A 25,980-nucleotide genomic window follows, 5' to 3' on the forward strand; every position below is an offset into this window, starting at 1 on the left:
GACCCACTTTGTCTTTTGTAAATTAAAATCACCTTTTTAAATGAGTGTCAGTATTAAAGACTTAATACTGAAAAGACTTAATACTGAAGATTTCAATTTCAAACTTAAAGAATGACCGGAAACCCCTCGTTGTCCAAATGTTTTACAGAGCATTGCTTTCTCTGGGAGTGAAGCCCGTGAGTATGACCCGTGTCATTTTGTTCTCTCAAAGTTAATAGTAATCATTTGTAAACAGTTTTAATTAGTAGGAACATACTTTCATAACTAAAAATAGAACATTGTTTGGTTAGATAACACATTTGTGTTTTTAGCCAATAGACTGAGCGCCAAGTTGTCCCGGTGAGCTCACGTGCTTTATGGAGAGCTTCCCCCGTTTGTTAGCTGAGCAAAGTGCTGGGAAACCCCAAAGGTGGGGCGGGTCTGCCATCTGCAACCTGTCTGGAGCCTGGTTTGCTTCCAGCCCTGGAGGTGGGTTGACTTTGCTGCTCAAGACCCACAGGTGTTATCAGACCGGCCCAGAGGTTCACTCACTGCAGAGTATTTGTCAAGTCCCACTTGGCCCCTGGGAACCCCAGGCCTCCCCACAAGCTGGTGCATTCTGATTATGAATATTGTGCTCCTCGGAGAGCACGTGGGAACTGCCTTTCAACCATATCGGGTTAGGGAGCCATACACAGAGGAGGAAGAGTGAGGACTGAAAAGTCATTCCCAAGATCTGTTGAATTTTTATTATTTTTCCTGTAGGGAGTCAAAGATAGAAAAGATAACATAATTAGGGCCAGCATTGCAGCAAAATTATTACTCAGTCACACATGGGGATGGAGACCAAAAAAAAAAAAAAAAAGCATAACCCTGTGGTTTATTTCAATTCTCTGAATATTTTCTTTAATTCCTGCAGTAAGAATCCTAGTAAACCTAAATGGGATTTCTTTTTTAACTGAGGTATAATTGACATATAACATTCATTTCAGGTGTACAACATACTCATGCAACATTTGTATACATTGCAAAGTGGTCATAGTAAGACTAGTTAACATCCACCTTACAGTTTCAACTTTTTTTTTCTTGTAATGAGAACTTTTAAGATCTACGCTTAGCAACTTTCAGGTGTACAATGCAGTATTAACTATAGTTACCAAGCTGTACATTAAAATCTAAATTTTTGCTTTAGACCTCTGGTTCACCCTGTAGCAGTTTAAACCTTCCCAGAGGAAATCCGAACGAGGTTATTAAGTCAGCTCTTAGCTACCACCGCTACCCCCACCCCATTTCCTGATAATCATGTGGAAATAGTTATGAACTTACAAAAAAAATAAAAAATTACAAAAATATACACACATTCCCTAGACAATATTACCCTGTTCTTTTTGTTCTTCTAGAATCTGATTTCACCTATAGAAAACTGGTGGGAGGAGGAGGCACACACAGGAGGCATTTATGATGTGATTTGACCCAGACTGTAACTCTTCCTAAGGACAGCTTCAAATGTCCCACCTCCCCAGCTGTGGTTTCCCCCAGGGCACTGACCGCATTTAGGGGCAGACAGTACTTTCACTAATAAAATGGGCTATTCCCTGTGCCTATTAGCAGCTCCAGCAGCCCCTTCTTTGGGAATGACAGGTCACTTCATAACTTTCTGTCCACTTCTGCTACTTTATACATTATAAAACTGAGAATATGACAGGGTGTTCATACCATTGGTCCACAAAGAACATGGATATCTTGGGTATGCTTGTGAATCTAGAGCACCAAGTGTGTTTGCCATGATGCCAGCAGTGATTAAAAATAACTAGCTTGTCATCTGAGCTGACGACAAAGATCTGAACACCCCACCCCACCCCCAACCAAGCTAAAAATTTTTCTGATCCCACCAGGGAGGGACCTGTGGCCTGTGAATAGTGTAGAAACACAAATCTCAGTAGAACTCACAGTGCCGAGTGGCTTGGGAAGAGTTAAGCCAGCAGAGCTGCGGTAACCTCAGGAAGCAGCTGAAGAGTTTCTTCCCATGTCAGCATCAGGGAAAAACCCAAGTGGAAGACCTCAGCAGAGACCAGCCACAGGGCCTTTGGGAAGGTGGCCACATCCCCTGATCCTGGTCTACCGCCCGCCCAACAGATAGTGAGATGTGGTGTATGGAGACGAAAGGTCCAGAGCACAGATGCTCTATTCCGGTGCCCAGTGCAGTGCTGGCATGAAGGTGCTCTATACATGGTGGCATGGTTCAAAGTCGGCCCCATGTTTCTTGGAACTCTAGAAGTCTTTGATGAACTGATGCTGAAAAAGCACGAAAGGCTCATGTACCCACAAGTAGGTAACAACTGCCCTTTACGCCCAAGCGCACATAGGCTCAGGCTGCACAGTGCGTATTTATTAGTTATTGTCCCCTTTAGTGTCTACACTTGGATTCATTTCGGTTTGATTTCACCAGCATAAGACTTTTGGAGGAGTGTAAGGAAAAGACCATAGGAACTTCAGAATCAGAGAATTGATGAAAGTTGGCTCTACAGGGAGAAGTATCAGAATAGATCATTAGCTACATAATCCCAACCCCCAAAAAGCAGCACTGTTTCAGCTATCTCTTGTTGTTTAACAAACCACCCAAAATTTAGTGGTTTAAAGCAATGATCCTGTATGTCAGGAATTTGAGCAGGGCTCAAAGGATGGCTAGAATTTTCTCCAGCTGATAACAGCTGGGCCAGGCTGGGCTGGGCTGGAAATTCCAAAATGACCTCACTCACATGCCTGGGATCTCACACGTCGGGGCCAGGTGCTGACTCAGCCATGATGCCTCATTCCCTACGTGGACACTGCTCAAGTTGTCTCTTTCAACAAGGCAGCTCTATCCACGTGGCTTCTCTGTCCAGTGGCATAGCCCAGACTCATTTATAGTCACTGTGATGCACTCTGGACCCCCGGAACTTCTAACTGGAAGTTTGTACTCTAACTCCCTTCACCCATTTCCCCAACCCCCTGCCTGTGGCAACCAACTATCTACTCTGTTTTTGTAAGTTTTCGATTCTACATGAGTGAGATTGTGTAGTATTTGTCTTTCTCTGACTTATTTTACTTAGCATGATTTCCTCAAGCTTCATCCACGTTGTTGCAAATGGCAGGATTTCACTTTTTTTCTTCTTAATGGCTGAATAAGTAAAGTCCTCTTAAAATCTAGTCTTGGAGTCCCAGGATGTCATTTTTGTTGCATTCTATTGGTTAAAAAAAAAAAAAAATCATAGGGCCAGTCTAGAGCAGAGGAAATAAACCCCATCTCTTGAGAGAAGTGGGTAAAAGGCATGTAGAGTTTGGTTGCAGCCGTCTTTGGAAATAGTTTAACACAAGAAGAAATAACACTAAAAGTCCCATTGACTCTGCCTGCAAACCAAATCCTGAAGTTTCTCTCAGGATATTCAGGATTCTCTCCATTTCCTTTACCACCACCATTGTGCTTGAACTACCGAAATGGCCTTGCTAACCAATCTCCCAGCTTCTACTCTTGTTCCCCTTACCTGCACAGAGCAAAAAGATCTGAAAGATAATCAGCTCATGTCATTCTCCTACCCCAAATCCCTCAATGGCTTTCTATTACTAAAAGAGTAAATTTTTTTTATCTTGGCGTAGAGGGATAAAAGATTTGTCTTATTTGTCTCTATCTATAGGAGAAGCCAGAGAGAAGTGCCATCCTATCTTTATGTAGAAAATTCAATTGTTATGAGTGAAGCTTACAATATATTTCAATGTTCCTTCCCTCCTTTTAAAGTCATATGTACATCCATAAGCCTTCCATAGTAACTAATCTCTTATTGGTCACTAGGTGAGTGATTATGCTTTGTATAGACAATTTACTTTTTCTACACTTTTCACTCCTTTACTCAAGAAAAAATAAGAACAGAGAATATTATTTTTCCTTTACATGTTTTGTATAGAAATGGTTTTGCAATATTAAGTCATAGAGCCTCCTCTAGTGGTAAACAAGAACAAACTTCTATGGGATGAAAAAATGTCTTTTTTTTTTTTAAGCATGGTGTAGGACTTTATATTTCAAGGTGACATTACCAATCCAGCATCAGTAAGAAATGCCTTTTAAGTTTTTTTTTTAAAAAAGCCCTTTTATTTATTTTTCAGGCAATGGTAAAGAGTTGGCACTGCGTCCTTTACCTTCTTATGAACATTGGAATATATTTGAATGACCAGAGTTAAGGATTCAGTTTGTGATGGGTTTTGACCTGTGCAAATTGAAATAAAACTTTTGTGGTAGCAAACATTGGGCCCCAAGACACTAATAAGTCATTCGGTTTGCAAAGGAAACAAGGCATTGTGGGGGGGATAGAAAGAGCATTAAGTAGAGTTGCTGCTTTTCATCTTTTGGAGGAAAGAAGACATTTTATACAGAAATTTAAATTTCATATTTTATACAGAAATTTAAATAACTATAAAATAAAGCGTTCACAAGATAAAACAACCATGAGGAACTGTGCACTGTCTCCAGATGTGTCACTTTACCTGACCAATTGTCTTAGGTTCTTAGGTAGAAGGGGTACTGAGCAGATTGGTGTAACACCAGCCAATGTGGTTTGCACACTTATGTCTGTCTGATGCCAACTGAATGTGTACAACAGAGCAGACTCACTCAAATACTTGATGCTGCCAGAGAGTAAACAAAGGAGTGAAGCTTAGAGGCAGGCGGGGAGGTGGAAAACTAGAATGCACGGGACTTTTCTAAAACCTTGTGCAGGCCTAATAAACACAGCAGGAGACCAGATACAGTCCATGGGCTCCAGCACAAATGCAGAAGCAAAACGTCCAAAGATCCACATTGCTAAGACGAAGAGTTCGGGGTCCTCTCTTGGGTCCTGCAGGATCTCTGTTAATCAAACCTGAAGTGGTGTTCGGTCACAGACGAGATTTTGAAAGGTGGAAGGCCAGAGGGTTTATGGTCAGCCAAATGACATGGTTCCCCATCTCAGCCCAGAACCACTGTGAATAACCTCTTACGTCTTTGATGACAAGAAGCTCAAGTTTCTGCCTTCACACTAGGGTCACGCAGGTGGGTTACGTTGCTGTGGTGGGAATTCTTCCAATGGTCAAGCACACACCAGCTGAAACCTGACCTTCTCTCTTCACTGCCTCTAGATCTGGTAACAGGCTTAGGTATGATATCTAAGATCCTTCAAAGAAGAGCTCATTGCAATGAAACCACTCTTTTGTGTCAAAGCAGCCCATAAAACCTTGGAGCCCAGCTCATGGGAAATCTTTCATCTCTCAAACGGAGGGGTGGTAGTGAGAAGCAAAAGAATAGGATAGAACTCATTTCTTAGTTTGCCTGCTGCACACCAATAAACAAACTGTTAAAAGGGTCTGATTGTAAAACAGCTTAACTTTTCATCAGTGATTCATGTCCATTTGAAAAACTTCTTCCAGGAGGCCATCCCTGTCCCTCCCTTCCTCTCTGCAATCCCTGTACATGATTCTTTGATTTTACTCAAACCAATTCTTTATGGTCTCTTCCTATATTGGTCTCTCCCACTGACAAACAAGACTGTTTGAGGACAAAAATAGTATCTGTCATTAATCAACTAACATAGTTTTTTCCCAGCACCTGATCTACTAAATATTTGTTAACTGAGCATTCCATGCAGGAGGTACAGTGCAAACAAAAATAGAGATGGTGAGAAATAGGGCCTGATACTTATTTACACTGAGTAAATTAATCAGTTTGCCCTAGAGAGCTCAGGTGGGGAAGTAGAAGAAATGAATGTTGAAAAAGTAGGTCAGAGCCAAATTGTAGAGGATTTTGAGTGTTGGACTACAGAATTTTTATTTTTGGAGGCACTACACAGCCAGTAAAGCTGTTTAAGCAGGAACCAACACACTGAAAATCATTTGGGGGAAAGATGGGTATGACATCATTTTGTGGGATAGACTGGAGAGAAGATGGAAAGAGTTAGAAAGTTGTAAGCACCTTTCAAGTGATTAGGCTTCTGTCTCATTTGGCTCACAGAAACAGACTGAGAGATCTGCTTGCAGGAAGTTTATTAAGGAATGAATTGAACTATGTTGGTAATAACATTGGTAAAATGCACATATAACAGATAGGATGACCCCGGGTGGACAGCTGGAGATAGGAGTCCTTTTGGAAGCCAAACTGAGGCAAAGCACCCGGGCCTTTGTTGATGAGAACTTCCCAAACCTGTGGACAGAACTGGATCCTCAAATCCAAGAAGCAAATAGAACACCTAATTACCTCAATCCCAACAGGCCTTTTCCGAGGCACGTTGTATTGAAGCTGTCTAAAATCAACGACAAACAAAGAATCCTCAAGGCAGCCAGGGAAAATAAGAGGGTAACCTACAAAGGAAAGACCATTAGATTATCATCAGATTTTTCAGCAGAAACTCTACAAGCCAGGAGGGAGTGGAACCAAATATTCAAACTATTGAAAGAGAGAAATTATGAGCCAAGAATAATATATCCAGCAAAGATATCCTTTAGATATGAAGGAGGAATAAAGACCTTTCCAGACATACAGAAGCTGAGGGAATTTTCTAATGCACGATCTGCACTACAAGAAATACTAAAGGAGGCTATTTGACCACCATCAACAGGGACAATTTGTGACAACATAAAAAGGGGGAGAGTAAAGGCCTGAACCAGAATATGGGAATGGAGAAAGTAAGCGTGCTGAAAAAAATGGAATACTCTATAAATATCAAACTTTCTTTTACATAAACTTAAGGGTAACCACTCAAAAAAAAAATCCAGAACTGAAATATATACTGTAATAAAAGAAGAAACAGAGGGAAACATCATAGAATAACACCACACAGAAATAATAGACAACAAAAAGGCAAAGAAACAATGGAGACACAGCCTTACCAGAAAACTAGATAGAATGACAGGAAATCCTCACGTATCAATAATCACCCTAAATGTAAGTGGACTGAACTCACCAATAAAAAGGCACAGAGTAGCAGATTGGATCAGAAAACTAAACCCAACCATATGCTGTCTCCAAGAGACACATCTCAGCTACAAGGACAAGCATAGACTCAAAGTGAAAGGGTGGAAATTGACACTCCAAGCAAATGGTACCCAGAGAAAAATCAGGTGTAGCCATAATGATATCAGATGAAACAGACTTCAGGGTGAGAAAGATAACAAGAGACAAAGATGGACATTTCATAATGGTAAAGGGGACTATACAACAAGAAGACATAACAGTCATCAATATTTATGCCCCCAACCAGGGAGCACCGAAATATACCAAGCAACTACTAACAGAACTAAAGGGAGAAATTGACCAAAAGACAATTATACTAGGGGACTTAAATACATCATTGACAGCTATGGATAGATCATCCAAACAGAAAATAAATAACGAAATAGCAGCCCTGAATGACACATTCGATGAAATGGACATAATTGACATATATAGAGCACTTCATCTTAAAACATCAGACTATACATTCTTTTCGAGTGTACATGGAACATTCTCAAGGATAGACCATATATTGGGACATAAAATCAGCCTCAGCAAATTTAAGAAGATTGAAATCATACCAAGTATATTCTCTGATCACAAGGCTGTGTAATTGGATATCAACTGCAAAAAGAAAGCAGGAGAAAACACAAATACATGGAGATTAAACAACATACTTTTAAAGAATGACTGGGTCAAAGAAGAAATTAGAGGAGAGATCAAAAGATACATAGAAACAAATGACAATGAAAATACATCCTACCAAAATTTTTGGGATGCAGCGAAAGCAGTTTTAAGAGGGAAATTTATATCATTACAGGCCTATCTCAACAAACAAGAAAAATCCCAAATAAATAACTTCATGTTACACCTTAAAACTAGAAAAAGAAGAACAAGTGAAACCCAAGGTCAGCAGAAGAAAGGAAATAACAAAAACCAGAGCAGAACTAAATGAAATAGAGAACAAAGAGACAATAGAAAAAAACAATGTGACAAAGAGCTGGTTCTTTGAAAAGATTAACAAAATCGACAAACCCTTGGCTAGACTCACAAAGAAGAGAGAAGCACTAATTAAAATCAGAAATGAAAAAGGAGAAGTTATCACGGACACCACAGAAATACAAAGGATCATCCAAGAATACTATGAAGGACTATATGCCACCAAATTCAATAACCTAGAAGAAATGGACAAGTTCTTAGAAACATATAGCCTTCCAAGGCTGAATCATGAAGAACTGGAAAATCTAAACAGACCGATCACCAGTAACGAAATTGAATCAGTCATCCAAAACCTTCACAAAAGCAAAAGTCCGGGACCAGATGGCTTCACTGGTGAAGTCTACCAAACCTTCAAAAAGGATCTAATACCAATCCTGCTAAAACTCCTCCAAAAAATTGAAGAAGAGACAGTACTCCCTAACTCATTTTATGAGGCCAACATTACCCTAATACCAAAACCTGGTAAGGACAACACAAAAAAAAAAAACTACAGACCAATATCTCTGATGAATACAGATGCAAAAATCCTAAACAAAATTCTACCAAATCAAATACAACAATTCATTAAAAAGATTATTCATCATGACCAAGTGGGGTTCATCCCCGGGGCACAAGGATGGATCAACATCCAGAAATCCATCAATGTGATACATCACATAAACAAAATAAAGGACAAAAATCATATGATTATATCAATTGATGCAGAAAAAGCATTTGACAAGACACAACATCCATTTATGATTAAAACATTTAATAAAATAGGTATAGAAGGAAAATACCTTAACATAATAAAGGCCATATATGACAAACCCTTAGCTAATCTCATAATTAATGGTGAAAAACTGAAGCCCTTTGCTCTAAGTTCAGGAACACGACAGGGCTGTCCCCTATCACCTCTGCTTTGCAACATAGTGTTGGAAGTCCTTGCCAGAGCAATCAGGCAAGAGAAAGAAAAAAAAGGCATCCAAATTGGGAATGAAGAAGTTAAAATATCACTCTTTGCAGGTGACATGATGCTATATATAGAAAACCCTAAAGACTCCACCAAAAAGCTGTTAGAAATAGTCAACGAATACAGTAAAGTTGCTGGCTACAAAATCAACGTACAAAAGTTACCGTTTTCTTATTGTCAACTTATTGTCCTGCAACTTATAAACTTATTTATGTCAAAAATTATTTTTCCTCTCTTGTCCCTGTTTAAATGGAAAGGGTTTCTCTTCTGTCTCACTGTGCTGTTGATCCCATCCCCGCTTGTTTCGAATGGTGGTGATTACAGGAAGCAGTATCCAACTTACAGCAGCCTTACCAATGAGGACATATATTATCTCACGAAACTTGTGTTATCAAGGACACGAGTGCTTTCCGGATTCTATTCTACCGTCTCAGAGTGTTGGGAATGTCTTCCTCGTGGTCACGAGGGAGCAGCTGCAGTACTGGCATCACAGGCACACAGCCGCCTCCAGCAAAGAAGGGCTGTGTTTTCTTCCATGGGATCACCCTGCTTCCCACAAGGTCTTCCTGGCTGCAAGAGGAAGTTAAATAAATAAGAAAAAGAAAAAAAGAGGGGCCAGCCCCGTGGCTCAGGCAGTTGGAGCTCTGTGCTCCTAACGCCGAAGGCTGCAGGTTCTATTCCCACATGGGCCAAGTGGGCTCTCAACCACAAGGTTGCCAGTTCGATTCCTTGACTCCCACAAGGGATGGTGGGCTCTGGCCCCTGCAACTAAGATTGAACAGGGCACCTTGAGCTGAACTGCCGCTGAGCTCCTGGATGGCTCACTTGGTTGGAGCTTGTCCTCTCAACCACAACCACTAGGTTGCGGGTTGGATTCCCGCAGGGGATGGTGGGCTGCACCCCCTGCAACTAAGATCGAAAGGACAACGACTTGGAAAAAATCCTGGAAGTACACACTGTTCCCCAACAAAGCCCTGTTCCCCTTCCCCAATAAAATCTTAAAAATAAAAAACACAAGTCCCTTTCAGTTTCCCCTCTCTGCCAGCAAAGAATAATGGGAGTGTGGTAGAAGAAGGTTGTTGAGTGGGCTACTAGCAGAATGTGCCACATATCCCATATTCCCTTCCATCGCCCCAGGGACCTCCCTCTTTCCAGTGTATTCAAACACTCTCCAAGACTAGCTCCTTTCCATCAGTTTTGTTATGTACAAGTCGTTCCAATATTTAAAAAGCTGTCTTCCCCAGTCCAAATCCTTGACCAGCAAACATCCTTTCTTCCTTCCCTTACACTTACTGAAACCCTTCTTTCCCTCCCCTTGCTCTTCAACCCATTGCTATCTGGCTTCCGCACAGAGGAACCCACCAAAACCCTTCTTGCTAAGTTGATAATCACCTCTATGTTGCTAAAAACAATGGCCGTTTAAAAATCTTATCTAAGTTGACCCGACAGCAGCATTCAGTACAGCTGCTTCTCATTCCCTTCTTCTCAAAACTTCTCTATCCTAGTCTTCTTTGGTACCATACTCTCCCATTTTCTTCCACATGCCCTCTTCCCCCAACTTTCCTGAGTCTCCTTTTCTGCTTTTCTATACAACCCTGTAGATATTAGTGATCTTAAGAACTAAGTCACGTACTCTTCTCTAACCTCACTTATCAATTATCCCCACAGCCTCAATTATCCCCCGTATGGACAGAAATGTCAAACTCTTGTCTCTAGTAAGAAATGTTTTCTGGGTCAGCCCGGTGGCTCAGGTGGTTGGAGCTCCATGCTCCTAACTCCGAAGGCTTCCAGTTTGATTCCCACATGGGCCAAAAGGTTCTCAACCACAAAGTTGGCAGTTCGATTCCTCGACTCCAGCAAGGGATGGTGGGCAGCGCCCCCTGCAACTAAAGATTGAACACGGCACCTCGAGCTGAGCTGCCGCTGAGCTCCCGGATGGCTCAGTTGGTTGGAGCACGGTCTCTCAACCACAAGGTTGCCAGTTCAACTCCTGGGCTGCGACCCTGCAACTAGCAACAGCAACTGGAGCTGGAGCTGAGCTGCACCCTCCACAGCTAAGACTGAAAGGACAACAACTTGAAGCTGAACGGCACCCTCCACAACTAAGGTTGAAAGGACAACAACTTGACTTGGAATAAAATCCTGGAAGTACAGACTGTTCCCCAATAAAGTCTTGTTCCCCTTCCCCCGCCCCCAAAAGGAAATGTTTTCTAGGCTCCAAATCTATTATCTATTTGCCTACTTAACATCTCCATTTTAATATCTCTCCAGCACTCCAAATACGTGTCTAATATTGAACTCACATCTTCATGCACTCTATTTTGTCAGATAGAAGCATTGCAACTCCAGCTTTTTTCTCATTTCCATTTGCATGTAATATCTTACTCCAACCCTTCACTTTCAGCCTGTGTGTGTCTTTTGATCTGAGGTAAGTCTCTTGTACACAGCATATGGTTTCTTATCTACTCAGCCACCCTATGTCTCTTGATTGGAGCATTTAATGCATTTACATTTAAAGTGATTATTGATAGGTACATGGTTATTGCCATTTTTAAAATTTGTAGTTAGATTGTATTCATCTTTCTTCTGTTTACAGAAGCCCTTTTAACATTTCCTGCAATGGTGGCTTGGTGGTAATAAATTCCTTTAGCTTATTGTTTTCTTGGAAGCTCTTTATTTCTCCTTCTCAATTTTAAATGATAGCCTTGCTGAATAAAGCAATGTAGATTGTAGGCCTTTGTTTTCCATCACTTTGAGTATCTCCTGCCACTCCCTCCTGGCCTGCAATGTTTCTGTAGAAAAGTCATTTGATAGTCTTATAGGAGTTCCCTTGTAAGTAACCCGCTGTCTTTCTCTTGCTGCTTTTAGGATTCTCTTTTTGTCTTTAACCTTTGCAATTTTAACTATAATGTGTCTTGGTTGTGGGCCTGTTTGGGTTTATTCTGGTTGGAACTCTCTGCACTTCCTGGGTTTGTATGTCGGTTTCCTTCACCAGGTTAGGGAAGTTTTCAGACATTATTACTTCAAATATGTTCTCAATCCCTTGCTTCCTCTCTTCACCGTCTGTTATTCCTATGATGCACATGTTGTTGAGCTTGATGTTATCCCAGAGGCCTCTTAAATCATTTTCATTGTTTTTTATTCTTGTTTTTTTTGTTGTTCCATTTGGGAAGACGGATCTCTGCTAACTTGTTTTCTAAGTCGTTGATTCGATCCTCTGCTTCATCTAACCTGCTGGTAATTCCTTCAAGTGTGTTCTTTATTTCAGTTACTGTATTCTTTAGTTCTAACTGATTGTTCATTATGATTTCTCTATCCTTCTTTATGTCGTCACTAAGCTCCTTAAACATTCTTATTATCAGTGTTCTGAACTCTGTCTCTGATAGTTTGGTTACCTCTATTTCATTTGGTTCCAATTCTGGAGGTTTCTTCTGTTCTTTTATTTGGGACATGTTTCTTTGTTTCCCCATTCTGGCTGACACTCTCTGTTTGCTTTGATGTATTAGGTAGATCCCCTAGGGTTCTCAGTCTTTGCTGGGCGGTCTTATGTAGTATGTGTCCTTTATATTTGACTTGCACCACTTCCTTCATCTTGTCTGCGTGTGCTCCAAAGGTGACTCCTGTGTTGTATATATTGTCCTGTTAAAGTTGATCTTTAATTGCTTTTAGCTCATGAGTAGGTGGGATTGACTCCTAGGCTGACTGGTTGTGAGACTTGGCTCTGCCCACAGCAAGGTGTTCTGCTGCGTGAGGGTTGACCACTTAAGCGAGGCTTGGCCTCTATGGGCTCTTGTAGAGAATTCCCTCTGTAGGTCAAACCGGTAGTACTCTGGTTTGGTCTGGAGTTGGCCTCTGGGTGTGTTGAATCTTGTGCCTCTTGAACTGGACTCTGGTTTAGGGCAATTTCAGAACAAAGCAAATTACCAAGCAAAACAACAATATCAACAACAACAACAACAAAGAAAAAACCAAACACATTCACGTGTAAAAACAACTGACAACCCACATTCAACACAGGCCAAAATATCAAAGATATAAAAATAAAATAAAAAAAGCAGCGCCAGTCTTGGTTTAAGCCCACCAAGTAATCTCCAGGTTGTCCTCTGCTGTACCAAAGAGTCCTCTGTGTATTGTGCAGGCAGAGCCAATCACCTGGCACCCAGAGTGACCTTGGGACTGCAGATTTAGATGAGTGGGGCAAAGGGGTCTGGATGGTAGTTTCTACAAAGTCAGTGCAGTTTCTGCTCTTGCCTGCACATATGCTCACTGAGAGTTACACAACCAGCCCAGTGCCCAGGTCTCCTGAGTCTTAGGGCACTTCGTGTGTGTGTGTGTGTGTGTGTGTGTAGGATGGAAGATTTCTGAGCTGCTGCAAGCCCAGACCTTCGTCTGCCGCCTACTGCTGATCCCTGGGAGTGTCTCTGCAGTCGTAATTGCCCTGCCCTAGGCAGGCCAGAAACGGTGGGGGCTGCGGATGGAGGAGTCTTCTCTCTCCCAGCTCAGTAGTGTCACACTCTTCCCTCAGGCCAGAAAAGGTGGGGGCTGGGGGTGGAGGAGTCTCTTCTCTCCCAGCCCAGTAGTATCACACTCTTCCCAGTCTCTTCCCAGGGTCAGAGCTGCACTACATGCCGGGTCTTCCCAGATCCTGAGCACTATGGCTCCTCTGTAATCTGACACTACTCCTCAGGTTAGGGGACAGCTTAAGTCTCTGGAAGGGCGGGGGTAGAATTGGGAGAGTGTGGGGAGGGGCCCAGGCATGGAGTTTACATCCTTCGTCCAACCTAGGGCCCAGTTGGAGGTCTCCCCTGAGGTTACTGCCTCAAATGCTGGATATGCTGCTCTCTCGGTGGGAGAGATCAGCTGTGGGACGCAGGGAAAGAGACCACCTCCTGGCTTTTGTAGTCTCTGTTCCATCCTGGGACACCCTGTTTCTCCACGGCCATGGATTGGGACCACGTCTCCACTCCGCTCCTTTCCCACTTCGTCTGCTCACCCTATTTGTCCACTTTTAAGTCATCCTCATATGAGTCTCTTAGCTGTTCTGTGTGATGAGCAGAGAGTCCTTTGATGGGTTATAGATGTTCAATTTGTGGTAAGCTCCGGAGGAGAACTCAAGAAGTCCGCTTCGCTGTCGCCATTCCTATAACGTCAACCAGAAAGGCCATTTCTAACCCCACTAATCCATGTTTAGTCAATCATAACACTTCTGAAGTGCTCAGAATCACCCCTCTTGTGGCATTCATCATCACTCACAATCACTTATTCAAGGTCTGCCTTCCTCTTTAGAACAGTCCTAAATCACAAAGGCAGGGCCTTTATCTGACTGCCTTGTCTCCCTATTATCAATGCCAGATACAAGGCCTAGCTCACAGAAGAGCAATAAACATTTGATGGATGAATGAAAGGCTATGAATGATTCTTATATTTAATTCTAACGTTAGGAATAATTAAAGACATTGCTCTACTGAAAGAATTTACAGGATGATTGAATTTTAAGAAATCCATTTGAAGTTGATGGTGAAGATGGACTCTAATTCTTCCTGAGGAAGGAATGGTATCCTATATAAGCAGCAACTGTCTGTAATATGAGAGGCCTGATTAGAAAAAAGTAAATAAAAATTGGAATGCAATCTGTTAGTTATTTTTAGTTTAAATATTTATAGAAAAGGGGTGTTTTCAGATATAGCACCTCCTTAATCCTGCAAAGATGGTCAAATGTTATACTGCTGGAGAAATTTCTTTGATGTAGAATGTATAAGAGACTAGTGTATGCAACTTTAAATAAACCATACAAGCCTCTTTAGCTAGTAGTTACTAGAGACCATGTAATTTCCTGAAAGTATGAACTATAGATCAGTTTTCATTTTAATGGCAACCAACCATAAAGTGCCAAACCTTCATTAGAGAACATTCTCACATAAAATTGTAAACAAATTCATTGTCTATTCTTCTCTTTGTATTACCACAGAAAGTAGCTGGAAAATAAATTATCTACTTTCTGCTTTTGAGTTACTTTAGAAAGCAGCTGTGGCAACAGCATAGCTAAGTGTTTTGAGGTTTTGGAATGATCTCTAGTTAATGACTAGGAGGTTGCTCAAGGCCTGCATTCTACCGATACCCTCAGGTACATGGGCTGTATGGTATTACATAAGGTGATTGTCCTGGTTTTTATCCTGTCTTTTCTTCAAGTTGGGCTAATCAAGTTCAATAGAAATCAAAGCCTCGCTCTAAATCCCTACAAAGCCCACTGAGTTCCACACCGAGAGACACAAAACCCTACCACACAATGGCCACTAATCGTAATATTACATCGTTCCACAATAAGCAGGTTCCACTCAGCAGACGCGATTTCCTCCACACTTAAGGTCTCAAAGAGGCAGAGGACAGCATCACCCGGTCAAAGAGCGCCAGTGAGCGCCACATCCTCTCCTCCCCTTTATAGATGGTGAAGTCGCTCTCCCTGCTGCCTCTTTTAGCCGTGCCCCGGAAACCACGGTGACATTTTCCACACCTTGAGCGAGAACAGGCCAAAGAAAACTACAACTCCCGTCATGCCTCATGGAGGCGTCGCCAACGCGCCGTAGCAGTTAGTCATCCTTCCTACAGCCTCCCTTCCACTTCCGAGGCTGCCGGGCCTAAAGCCTAGCGGGCGCGCGCACGCACTGACTTGCCCACGAGACGAGGCCGGGGGCGCGGTGCCGGCGGCGACGTGTGGTGTCATGTGACGCGCGGCCGCCCCTCTCCCGTGCGCCTGCTGGTGTCCCTCGGGGCCGCTGACGGGTTTGCTCTCGAGCGCGGAGCGGGAGGCGGGGTCAGCTCCGGGACCGCGGCGACAACACACCGACCGAGCGCCTAGGCCTGAGAGGAGCGATGCTGTGGTTCCAGGGCGCCATTCCGGCCGCCATCGCGTCGGCCAAGAAGAGCGGCGCGGTCTTCGTGGTGTTCGTGGCAGGTGAAGGGAGCGGGGCCCCGAGACACGGCGGGGTCACTCCCTCCGGCCTAGCTCCAACCGCAGGGGTCCCCAGCCTTGTCGTACACCGAGAAGCTGGGGCTGCCAGTCCCAGGCACGTCAGCGCCTCCCCGTCCATTGGGCACCGCGGGCCCGGCCCCACTGCCGCTTCCCCCGGCCCCCGGGCAGCAGAGGCATCGTCCCGGCCTCGCCCCCACAGCGCGCTGGGCGCCGCCGACAGCTCGGAGCCGGAGCCGGGGCCGCGGGGAGCAGGCCCTCAGCCCGGCCCCGCCGCCCCCCGCGAGCCTCCGACCCGCGCGTCCGGGGGGCTGCGCAGACCCCGCCGCGGCCCCGTCCCGTGCTGCTCCGTGGCGCGCCGTGTCCCCGGCCACCCGCCTCGGGAGGCTTTAACGCCCGTGTGTGGTTGTAGTGTTTAGGCGGGGAAAGGCACAGGCCGGCAGGCAGTGGGTTCGTAATGAGTTGTGGCCTCTCAGGAAGAGAGCTGTGTCATCCGTGAGCAACAAAGAGAAACCACCTGATGTTCACGGTGACTGGCGTGCCTGTGTTCCTGAAACGCGGACGTTTGAGCTTTGTGTGGGTTTGAGTTTTTTCTTTTAATGACGGTAGGGCGGAATAATTGATAATATGGAATATACTAATTGCTGTGTTGCAGGTTGATTGTTTTTTTTTCACCATTTGTTTAGAAGTAGACGTTCGGTCCTTGGTTCTTTTTTTGTCTTCCTAGTCTACTAGCTGCAGTTTCCAAAACGTGTATTAACTCATTTACGCTGGCTTACTCCGGGTTAATTTGCTTCGTATTTTTATTACTTCCCTGTTTTATTACTGAAATCCTCTAGATTTAGAGTACACCTATGCCTCCAAGGATTTGCTGAGGCCCATTACAGGAACCATACCAGTGTTTGTGACTATTGTTAATTTGAGGTGTATTGTTTCAAATATTTGTTTAATAACGATTTACTTGTTGTTAACTCATGACCCTTAGGAGACTACATAATAGCTCGATAACTTTATGCACTGCAGTAAGGAACAAGTTGTTGAAATACGAGTTTCACTTAACAAATTTAAAATTCATAGTTGTTTTAAGTTATGTTAAAACTTTAGCCCAATGCTGTTAATTTAGAAGAGCTTGAGTAGTTAAGACTTTCTTATGCTGTTTTCTAGGTTATATTTCACATAAACAAATAACTGCTGTAATCCTATGAGAAAAAAATGGATTAAAAAAGGAAAGGAGAATTAAATGATAGATACTATGCTTATTAAGAGTACAATAATAATTTTATGATACTTTAAGTTTTTTTTCCCACATAAAATCTCAGTTGATTTTTGTGGTAGGTAGAACAGGTTTTATTATCCCACTTTATAGATGAGGGAAATTAACGTCCACTGTGGTTAAGTGACATGCACCAGGGTCACAAAAAGGATTTACATCTTGTCTTGACAATTTGTTTCAGCAGCTTCAAAAAGGTGCCTTTTTTTTGTTCCTTAAAGAAAAAAACTGAACAACTGTAGACTTTATTTAATTACTGAAATTGGTGTAGAAATCAGAAAATCTAGGATTCTGGTAGTCCTGTTTTTACAAAAAACACAATTGATGATGTCCAAATGTTCCTAGAAGGCACTCTTGGGCTAATCAGTTAATTTAAAAGAAGAAATGCTAGATTTAATTAACGAATATTTGGAAACAGTATTGCTAATTATTACAGTAGTAAAATAAAGTTATAGGTCTTTGGGGCTTTGTGTGTGTATATGCATTCTTCAGTTAACGTTTTACTGATGAACACATATACTTTTAGAATCTCAATGATGGTTGAATGTTTGCATGAAGGCCATTAGCAGTCTGTCAGGGAGTCTGTCTGTCCCTTGACTCGTTCAAAATACTGTTGGCTTTTCCAGAGTTTTAGGAAGTTAATCTCCAAGACTACCATGTTTCCCGAAAATAAGACCTAACCAGAAAATAAGCCCTAGCATGATTTTTCAGGATGCTCGTAATATAAAATAAGCCCTACCTAATGCGTCTTTTGGAGCAAACATTAATATAAGACTTGGTCTTATTTTGGGGAAATATAGTAGGGCTTATTTTATATTACGAGCATCCTGAAAAATCATGCTAGGGCTTATTTTCTGGTTAGGTCTTATTTTCAGGGAAACACGGTAAGTAGGATTATCACTCCAGGAATTTGTAGGCAATGGAGTTATGAAACTGCAAAACTTACAGGTTGTCTAGACCTTTGTTCATAACTCTGAAGAATAAAGCTAGAACTTGATTTTCTTAGATCTGAGACCTCATCAATAATATACTAACTCAGTATAAAATTAAAAAGATATCTTTATAGCTGGAAGGAGTGGTCATAAGGGTATACTTTGGTTCATATGACCACTCAAGTGGGAAACATTTTAGACTATATTTAGTGAAATTTTCATTGATGAATTAAATATCATAGGTTTGATGTTAGGATACTGGAGAGATTACTACTAGTGCAGCCGAAAAATTAACAAGGCTTTTGAAAGCATCATAGCTATGTAAATTGAAAGAGATAAAACTGAGAAAAGATTTTCATTCTGTTCTTGGAAAAGTAGAATAATCTGACAAGGATCCTGAAGCAAAGGTGTCAGTTCACTGACTAGTGTTGTTAGAGGGCTAAAATTTCCTTGACAGACACTATTTACTGCCTTTTTGGGTTAAAATAGATCATAAAAATCTTTAGGTTTTTGACCAGTGGTGGTTTTTCTAGATTGGAATTGCTGGCTTTACTAGGGTCTGCAACACTTCACTTCTGAGTTGTTACTGTTCTCTTTAGCTACCTTTACTTTGGATACTGTTGATAACACTAAGGAGACAATATTTTCTCCTGAAATTTTAGGCCCACCTAACTCCATATTATAGTTCTAATTCGATTAAAATAAGAAACCAGATACTGAAGTTGACTATTAACAATCCCGCTCAGAGAGTGTTAAGATAGCTCTCATTGAGTCAAGTGGTTCCGTTCAGCCTTACAAACTCTTCGTCAAGCAGCTGCTGCCGACACTAGGCTGAGTCACAGACAGACATTATTAGTGAGGATGTGACATGTGGGACTCTAACACACGGTACAACACGGTGAGGGAGCGCAAAGCACCAACCTCAGCAGTAGCATCTCCTCCTTCCGGCGGCCTGCTCGACATGACGGATGCCTCCCAGGAGTCTCAAACCTGAGTCTGTTTACTGTTGGAATCTGTGTTTTCTCCCCCAGCGTCTACAATCCAAGTAAACGGCACTACCTTACATCCAACTGAGTAAACTCTAAATGTGGGTGTCATCTGACTCCTAACTCTTCAGTTTCATTTTATTTTGTGCTCCCTGTTGTTCGTGACATTCCCAATTACACAGGCCTCTCCCTACACCTACATTCTGCTAGTGAACTCTGGCTCTTGGCATGGCTCAGCCCTTTCATCCTTGAAGTCTTACCTTAAATGTCACCACAAAGAGGGCTTCACTGACCAATCTAAGGAGGTCTCATTATGTTCTCATAATTCTATTCTTTTTCCACAGTATTTATTACTATAATTATTTATGATTGTTTACTAAACAAGTACTTTTTTTGTACCGTTAGATCTTTAAGCTCCACTGAGGACAGGCAGTGTTTCATTTGTTTTATATTTAGTTTATAGCCCCATGCCTCACACGAAATAAATGTGGAACAAACTCGTGAATATATGAGAGAATGAATAAATAGGATCCCTCATGCCTCACACTCTTCTCTAAGAAGTATTTGTAGTAAGAATGTTCCCATACAGCTATTTCCTAGGGTGATAATCTTGTCATTGACTTGGAAGAGATGCTCACAGTGATCTCACTGTAACTGGTACTTTTCCCCATCTGCTTCTTCAACATCTAGGAGTCCCCTGATGGGCTTCTTTTTGTTTTGGTCTTGGCCTTTAGATGCATTCTAGTCCCTATTTACTTTTCCATGGCCAAATTTTTCAAGCCCTTATTCCTGGTATTCCTGGATCTCTCCTCACATGAAATATACTCAAATATGCAGCTTTAATCAAGTATTGTAAGCATGCCAAGACACTATGCCAAAAAATTAGCTATTAATTTTACAAAATAGTTATTGAGAGCCTGCTATGTGCCACTTACTTATGCCAGGTTCTGTTGTAGGCGTTTGAGTTGTAACAGTAAATAAAAAGGAAAACAGCACTTGCCCTCCAGAAGCCTGCCTGCTAGTGGAGGGAGACAAGTCAACAGTACACATAATACTGTGTTTCCCCGAAAATAAAACCTAGCTGGACCATCAGCTCTAACGCATCTTTTGGAGCAAAAATTAATATAAGACCCAATATTATATTACATTATACCCGGTATTATATTACATTATATTATATTACATTACATTATATTATATAATGTAGGTCCCGGTCTTATATTAAAATAAGACTGGATCTTATATTAATTTTTGCTCAAAAGACGTATTATAGCTGATTGTCCGGCTAGGTCTTATTTTCGGGGAAACATGGTATGTATGTGTGTGTGTGTATATATATATATATATATGTGTGTGTGTGTGTGTGTACGTGTATATATATATATACACGTACACACACACACATATATGTATATTTTATCTTTTTTAGATTAGTTTTTAAATTTCTGTTATAGCGGATGAAGGGGGGAAAAACAGGAAATATGGGACATTTGTGAATAATCGGAGGGTGTAATTTAAAGTGGTGATTAGGGAAGGCTTCATTGAGAAGATAATATTTGAGCAAGGACTTAAGGTAGTTGAGAGTTAACCATGTAGACATCTAGGGCAAGAAAATTCCAAGCAGAGGGAATAACGAGTGCAAAGACCTTAAAGTGAGTGTGTCTTTCATATTTGTGGAATAGAAAGGAAAGGAATAGCAAAAAATTAAAAGGAAATGAGGTCAGAGAGGTCACTGGACTTTGGAAGGACTTTGGCTTTTATTTTGAGGGAAAATAGGGAACCATTGTAGTATTTTGAGCAAAGGGTATGATCTGATATCTGACTTTTTAAGGGAAGTTGCTGTGTTAAGACTAGATTGATCAGGGAGACCAGTTAGGAGGTTATTATAATCACTAGGTGAGATGTGGCAGTATAAATTAGGTGGTAGCAGTGAAAGTGGTAAGAAATAGTTACATTCTGGATATGCAGTTGACCCTTGAACAGCATAGTTTGAACTGCACAAATCCGTTTATACGTAGATTTGTTTTTTTAAGGGGAACAGGACTTTATTGGGGAACAGTGTGTACTTCCAGGCCTTTTTTTTTCCACGTCAAGTTGTTGTCCTTTCAATCTTAGTTGTGGAGGGTGCTGTTCAGCTTCAAGTTGTTGTCCTTTCAGTCTTGTGAAGCCCTCTGAGTTGTGAAGGGCGCAGCTCAGCTCCAGGTCCAGTTGCCATTTTTCTAGTTGCAGAGGGCACAGCCCACCAACCCTTGCGGGAGTTGAACCGGCAACCTTGTGGTTGAGAGGATGCGCTCCAACCAGCTGAGCCATTCGGGAGCTCAGCGGCAGCTCAGCTCAAGGTGCCGTGTTCAAACTTAGTTACAGGGGGCGCTGCCCACCATCCCTTGCGGGACTCGAGGAATTGACCTGGCAACCTTGTGGTTGAGAGCCCACTGGCCCGTGTGGGAATCGAACTGGCAGCCTTCGAAGTTAGGAGCACGGAGCTCTAACCACTTGAGCCACCGGGCCGGCCCCAGATTTTTTTTCCCCAATAAATGCATAGAGTCAAAAGCGATGCAGATTTTCGATTGTGTGGGCCAAGGGTTTTGAGCACCAGTCCTGAACGTTGTTCAAGGGTCAACTGTATTTTGGAGATAGAGTCAGCTGAAGTCAAAGGTAACTCAAGTTTTTGACCCAAGAACTGAAAGGATGGAGTTACCATGAATAGATAACAGATGGGGGAATCTAAGGGTAGATTAAATTGGAGAAGTGGGGCCCACATGGGAAGAAAGCATTTTCTAAAAGAGTATGTATACAGTGATCTCATTTTTGTTAAATGAAAAATGTGACCTGAAAGCTTTTTATTACTAAATTGGCAAAGGTTGCTCACCTTTGAGAAAACACTTGGCTCTGCTAACCTCAGAAATATTTTTTAATGACTTACTCAGGTAAGTTTCCCCCTGCCCATCAATAAGTGGTTATGCTAAAATTTGGATATTACATGTCTAAAATGGAAACAATCTCTTGATAGGTGTAACTTTTAAAATATTTTGTCATTGAGGTATAACACAGTATATTAAGTGAAATATGTGAACAGCTTGATGAATATTTACATATGAATACAGCTGTGTAATTGTCAGCCAATAAGATATAAACACTTCCAGCAGCCCAGAAGGCTCCTTCCTGCTCTTTCCCAATAAGTATCATCTCCACCAAGGTAACCACTATGCTGAATTCTGTCACCATAGATTAGTTTTGGGGCAGCATAACTTTTATGATTAGCATACCATAATAAAAAGCAAGTCCAAGACTGTAAACAGAATGTGCCTGCCTCTCTCTGTCCACCTTGGAGGAATTCTGGAGAATAAATGCTGTTCTGTGGAGGATATTGAACTCAAAAGTGCTACATAATGAAAGAGTAGTGTACATTTATTTTCTAAAATCATGTACAGAAGGCAAAATGGTAACTATACATTTCTACCCATGACTGCTAATTATTGTGGATACTATTTGCATAACTTGGATGTCTTCTTTTAGAAAATGCTGTGTATAATCTAAGTGGCAGTATTTTGTTTTTCATTTTTATTAATAATGCATATCGTCACTTTTCATTTTAGGGGAAAATTCCGTTTTCAAATTTGGTAGAAAATAGTATTTGTGGGATCATATTTTATTTGAAGTTCCGGATTTCCAGGGAAAAGAATCAGCAGATACTGGCCTTGTGTTATAAGAATCCTTGAAAGGTTTTTTCTTTTTTTTTTTTAATTTATTGGGGGTGACAATTGTTAGTAAAATTACATAGGTTTCAGGTGTACATTTCTGTATTACATCATCTATAAATCCCATTGTGTGTTCACCACCCAGAGTCAGTTCTCCTTCCATCACCATATATTTGATCAGAATCCTTGAAATGTTTTATAGGTGACGATGAGCAGTCTACACAGATGGCTGCAAGTTGGGAAGATGAGAAAGTGACAGAAGCATCTTCAAACAGTTTTGTTGCTATTAAAATCGATACCCAAAGGTTTGCTTATGTTTTCATTTTAAAAATATTATAGTCTTTGGTTGTGATTTATGGTGATGCTTGCAAATTATGAGAATGTTGATTTTTGTCTAAGGCATATTGAGGACTTAAATTCTGATTTCCATTTTCCAAATTCATTATGTCGTGCTGAAAAACTTAAGCTCCGCTAGTCTACCAAGCAGGAATACCTTGGAAGTAACTATAAATCATATTGAATATCTCTGAAAGTTTCACCACTCTTTTGGATCCTGTTTTTAGGAATGAAGTCATTTAATTCAATAGGAATAAGAACATTTATAGGTCCCTCATAGTACCTGATATCCACAAGTCTGTTTTATTTGTTAATCCATCTCTCCTCCTCCTCCCCTAAAAAAACTTTTTTGTTATAGAAAATTTCAGACATACACAAAAGTAACAGAAGAATGTAATGAGCCCCCAGGTATTTGTCAACTACTTTGGTAATTATCAACTCGTGGTCAGTCTTATTTCATCTATACCCCCACCCACTTCCACTCATCCCGTATCATTTTGAAACAAATCTGTCATCATATCTCTTCATCTATACATATCTTACTATGACTCTGAAAGATAAGCATTCTTAATTTTTTAACATAACTATAATACTGCAAAGGCAAATAATAATTCCTTAATATGAAATACCCAAATTTTCAATTGTCTGAGTCATAGTTTTATTATTAATTTGCTACAGTTTGTTTGGTTCAGAACCATGACAGTCTACATATTGTGATGTGTTGAACTCTATCGTATCTTTTAGTCTGTAGTCTTCCCCTCTATATCTCTGTGTCTTTTTCTTTGCAATTTATTTTGTGAAGAAACCAAGTTATTCATTCTGTAGTTTCCTGCAGTATGGATTTTGTTGATTGCAGCCCTGTTAGGGTCATTTGGTTTGTTCCCCTTCCTCTATTTCCTGTGAATTGACAGTTGGATTCAGGCTAGATTATTTTTCTGCCTCAAGACTACTTCATGGATGGTGGTATGTCTTCCATTAGAAGGTACATAATGCCCTGTTGTCTCTCTTTATGATGTCAGCAGCGGCCTAACGTCAATCATCAATGATCAAAGCCTAGAAACATTAATTAATTAGTAATTGCAAAGTAGTATTCCTGTCCTTTGATGTTGAGAATATCAGAATTAATAATGTTTGAAAATTACTGTCAAGATTAAAATATTCAGAAATTTACCTGTAAGTTTATAAACTTTATTTAAAAAATTTCAATAGTAATAAAAACTTCATTAATTATAGTACAGTCTGCCTCACAACTGTTACTAAACTATGTATTAATGTGTAATAGGTTTTTGAAAAGAATATCATTTTAATGTATATTGTATCATATTGCCTGTTACCTTCCAGAAACACCTGTAATGGCAGGAAGATTGTTATTGAGGATGTGGAAACAATGAGAATTTCAGAATTCTTGAGATTATGAACAGACTTATTTGTCTAGCATTTTTAAAAACAAATTTTTATTAGCGAATGCAGGGATATTTGTGTATAGTGATGGTTGTTTTTTTCACTGTGGACTGCCTGCTGATAGACTCTAGTGTGTCTTTTAAATTATGAAAAGTTTCATTTGTTATACAACAATAACAAAATTACCTAATGTTGTAGGAACATTTTAGTGTATATTTATTTATGGAGCTAGCCTACATTGAAAATAAATTGGTAGGAAATGCATCAAAAGTTTAAAGTGGTTATTTCTGAGAATGTAGGTTTCTCAGTAATATTTTTTATACTTTCCTATTATATTTTCAGATGTTTTTATGATAATTATGTTTTATATTCAGAAAACAAAATTCCAGTTCTTGGACACATTAATTTTTTCTTAGATTTACTCATCTACATTGATGAATATCTCTTATTCACATTGTAGTATGAAGTCTCTCTCCAATCCCTGTCTTTAACTACCTGGTTTCCTTCTCTGGTGGCAACCAAATCAAGAAAAATATTTGTTTTCCTCCCATTTTTTTACACTAATGGTAGCGTGCTGACATACTTTTTTGTATCATTTTTCTTTTTATGATTGCATAATCAGTTTTTATTGCTGTGTATTTAGGTTGTTTTGAAGCCTTTGTTATTACAAGTATTGTATTATCACTTTCACAAGTAAGTCTTCTTGTTACAAGTTAAGGTATTGTATTCAGGTGTGATTCCTGCTGAGGAAGCAACATGGCAGAAACTGAGTGTTAGCCACCAAATCCAGCCACTAGTTTGTGGGATACAAGAGAAAGTTCTTTAATCTGAAAATTATAAAACAAACCAAAAAAGGTCTGAAATAAGAATTGTATTTTTCTCTTTCCAGCTCATGGCTGTTAAAGGAACTAGTATTTTCAGAAAAATGCTTGTAATTGGTACAGTAAATTTTTATAAAAACAGCTCAGTATTTTGGAAACACTTGCATTCGCTTATTGATTATCTGTTTGATTTTGTTTTACAGTGAAGCCTGCCTACAATTTTCACAAATCTGTATCCTTTCAATGAAGAAGCGGCTCTCTATATATTTTGCTTGGAGGTTTACCTTTCTCTTGGTTGATTCGTGACATTCAGATATTACTCATTTTTATTTAGAACTCATACATTCTTGTTTATGGGAACTTTTACTACTAAGTGTCCTGTGAGACAATACGTTGTAACAAATAGAATCAGAGGGAGTTTTTTTATTGTGAACACGTAGAAAGCAGTATGGGACAATTTGGAATGTTAGAAGTAGCTGGCAAGAGGCAAGATAGGTGTAAAAGTTATGATAGACGGGAGTGTAGTGGATGTTCTCCACTCAGATGTACAATACAAATTCTAATTCACGTATCCCATGCACTATAGGCATAATGACACAGTAGTTGAAATTATTTTGTAAATACGTTAGCTGATTATAGTGTGAA

General features: G+C 40.7%; 1 protein-coding gene across 3 annotated transcripts in view; it reads left to right on the forward strand.

The window, feature by feature from the left end:
* The first annotated feature begins 15,504 nt into the window (after positions 1-15,504).
* UBXN4 (UBX domain protein 4) overlaps positions 15,505-25,980 on the forward strand; it is a 30,026-nt gene continuing 19,550 nt past the window's right edge. Inside the window, exons 1-3 of one of the 3 annotated variants that reach the window (XM_081051113.1) lie at positions 15,505-15,876; positions 22,980-23,082; positions 25,539-25,567. In XM_081051113.1, the coding sequence (XP_080907239.1) occupies positions 15,795-15,876; positions 22,980-23,082; positions 25,539-25,567 (214 nt within the window). In that variant the 5' untranslated portion in view covers positions 15,505-15,794. Of the gene's footprint in view, positions 15,877-16,367; positions 16,468-22,675; positions 22,802-22,979; positions 23,083-25,538; positions 25,568-25,980 lie in introns of those variants that run through there. The other 2 variants (XM_081051115.1, XM_081051114.1) reach the window with 2 other exon arrangements.

The sequence above is a fragment of the Rhinolophus hipposideros genome (genome assembly GCF_964194185.1).
Source record: "Rhinolophus hipposideros genome assembly, chromosome: 6".
Lineage (NCBI taxonomy): Eukaryota > Metazoa > Chordata > Mammalia > Chiroptera > Rhinolophidae > Rhinolophus > Rhinolophus hipposideros.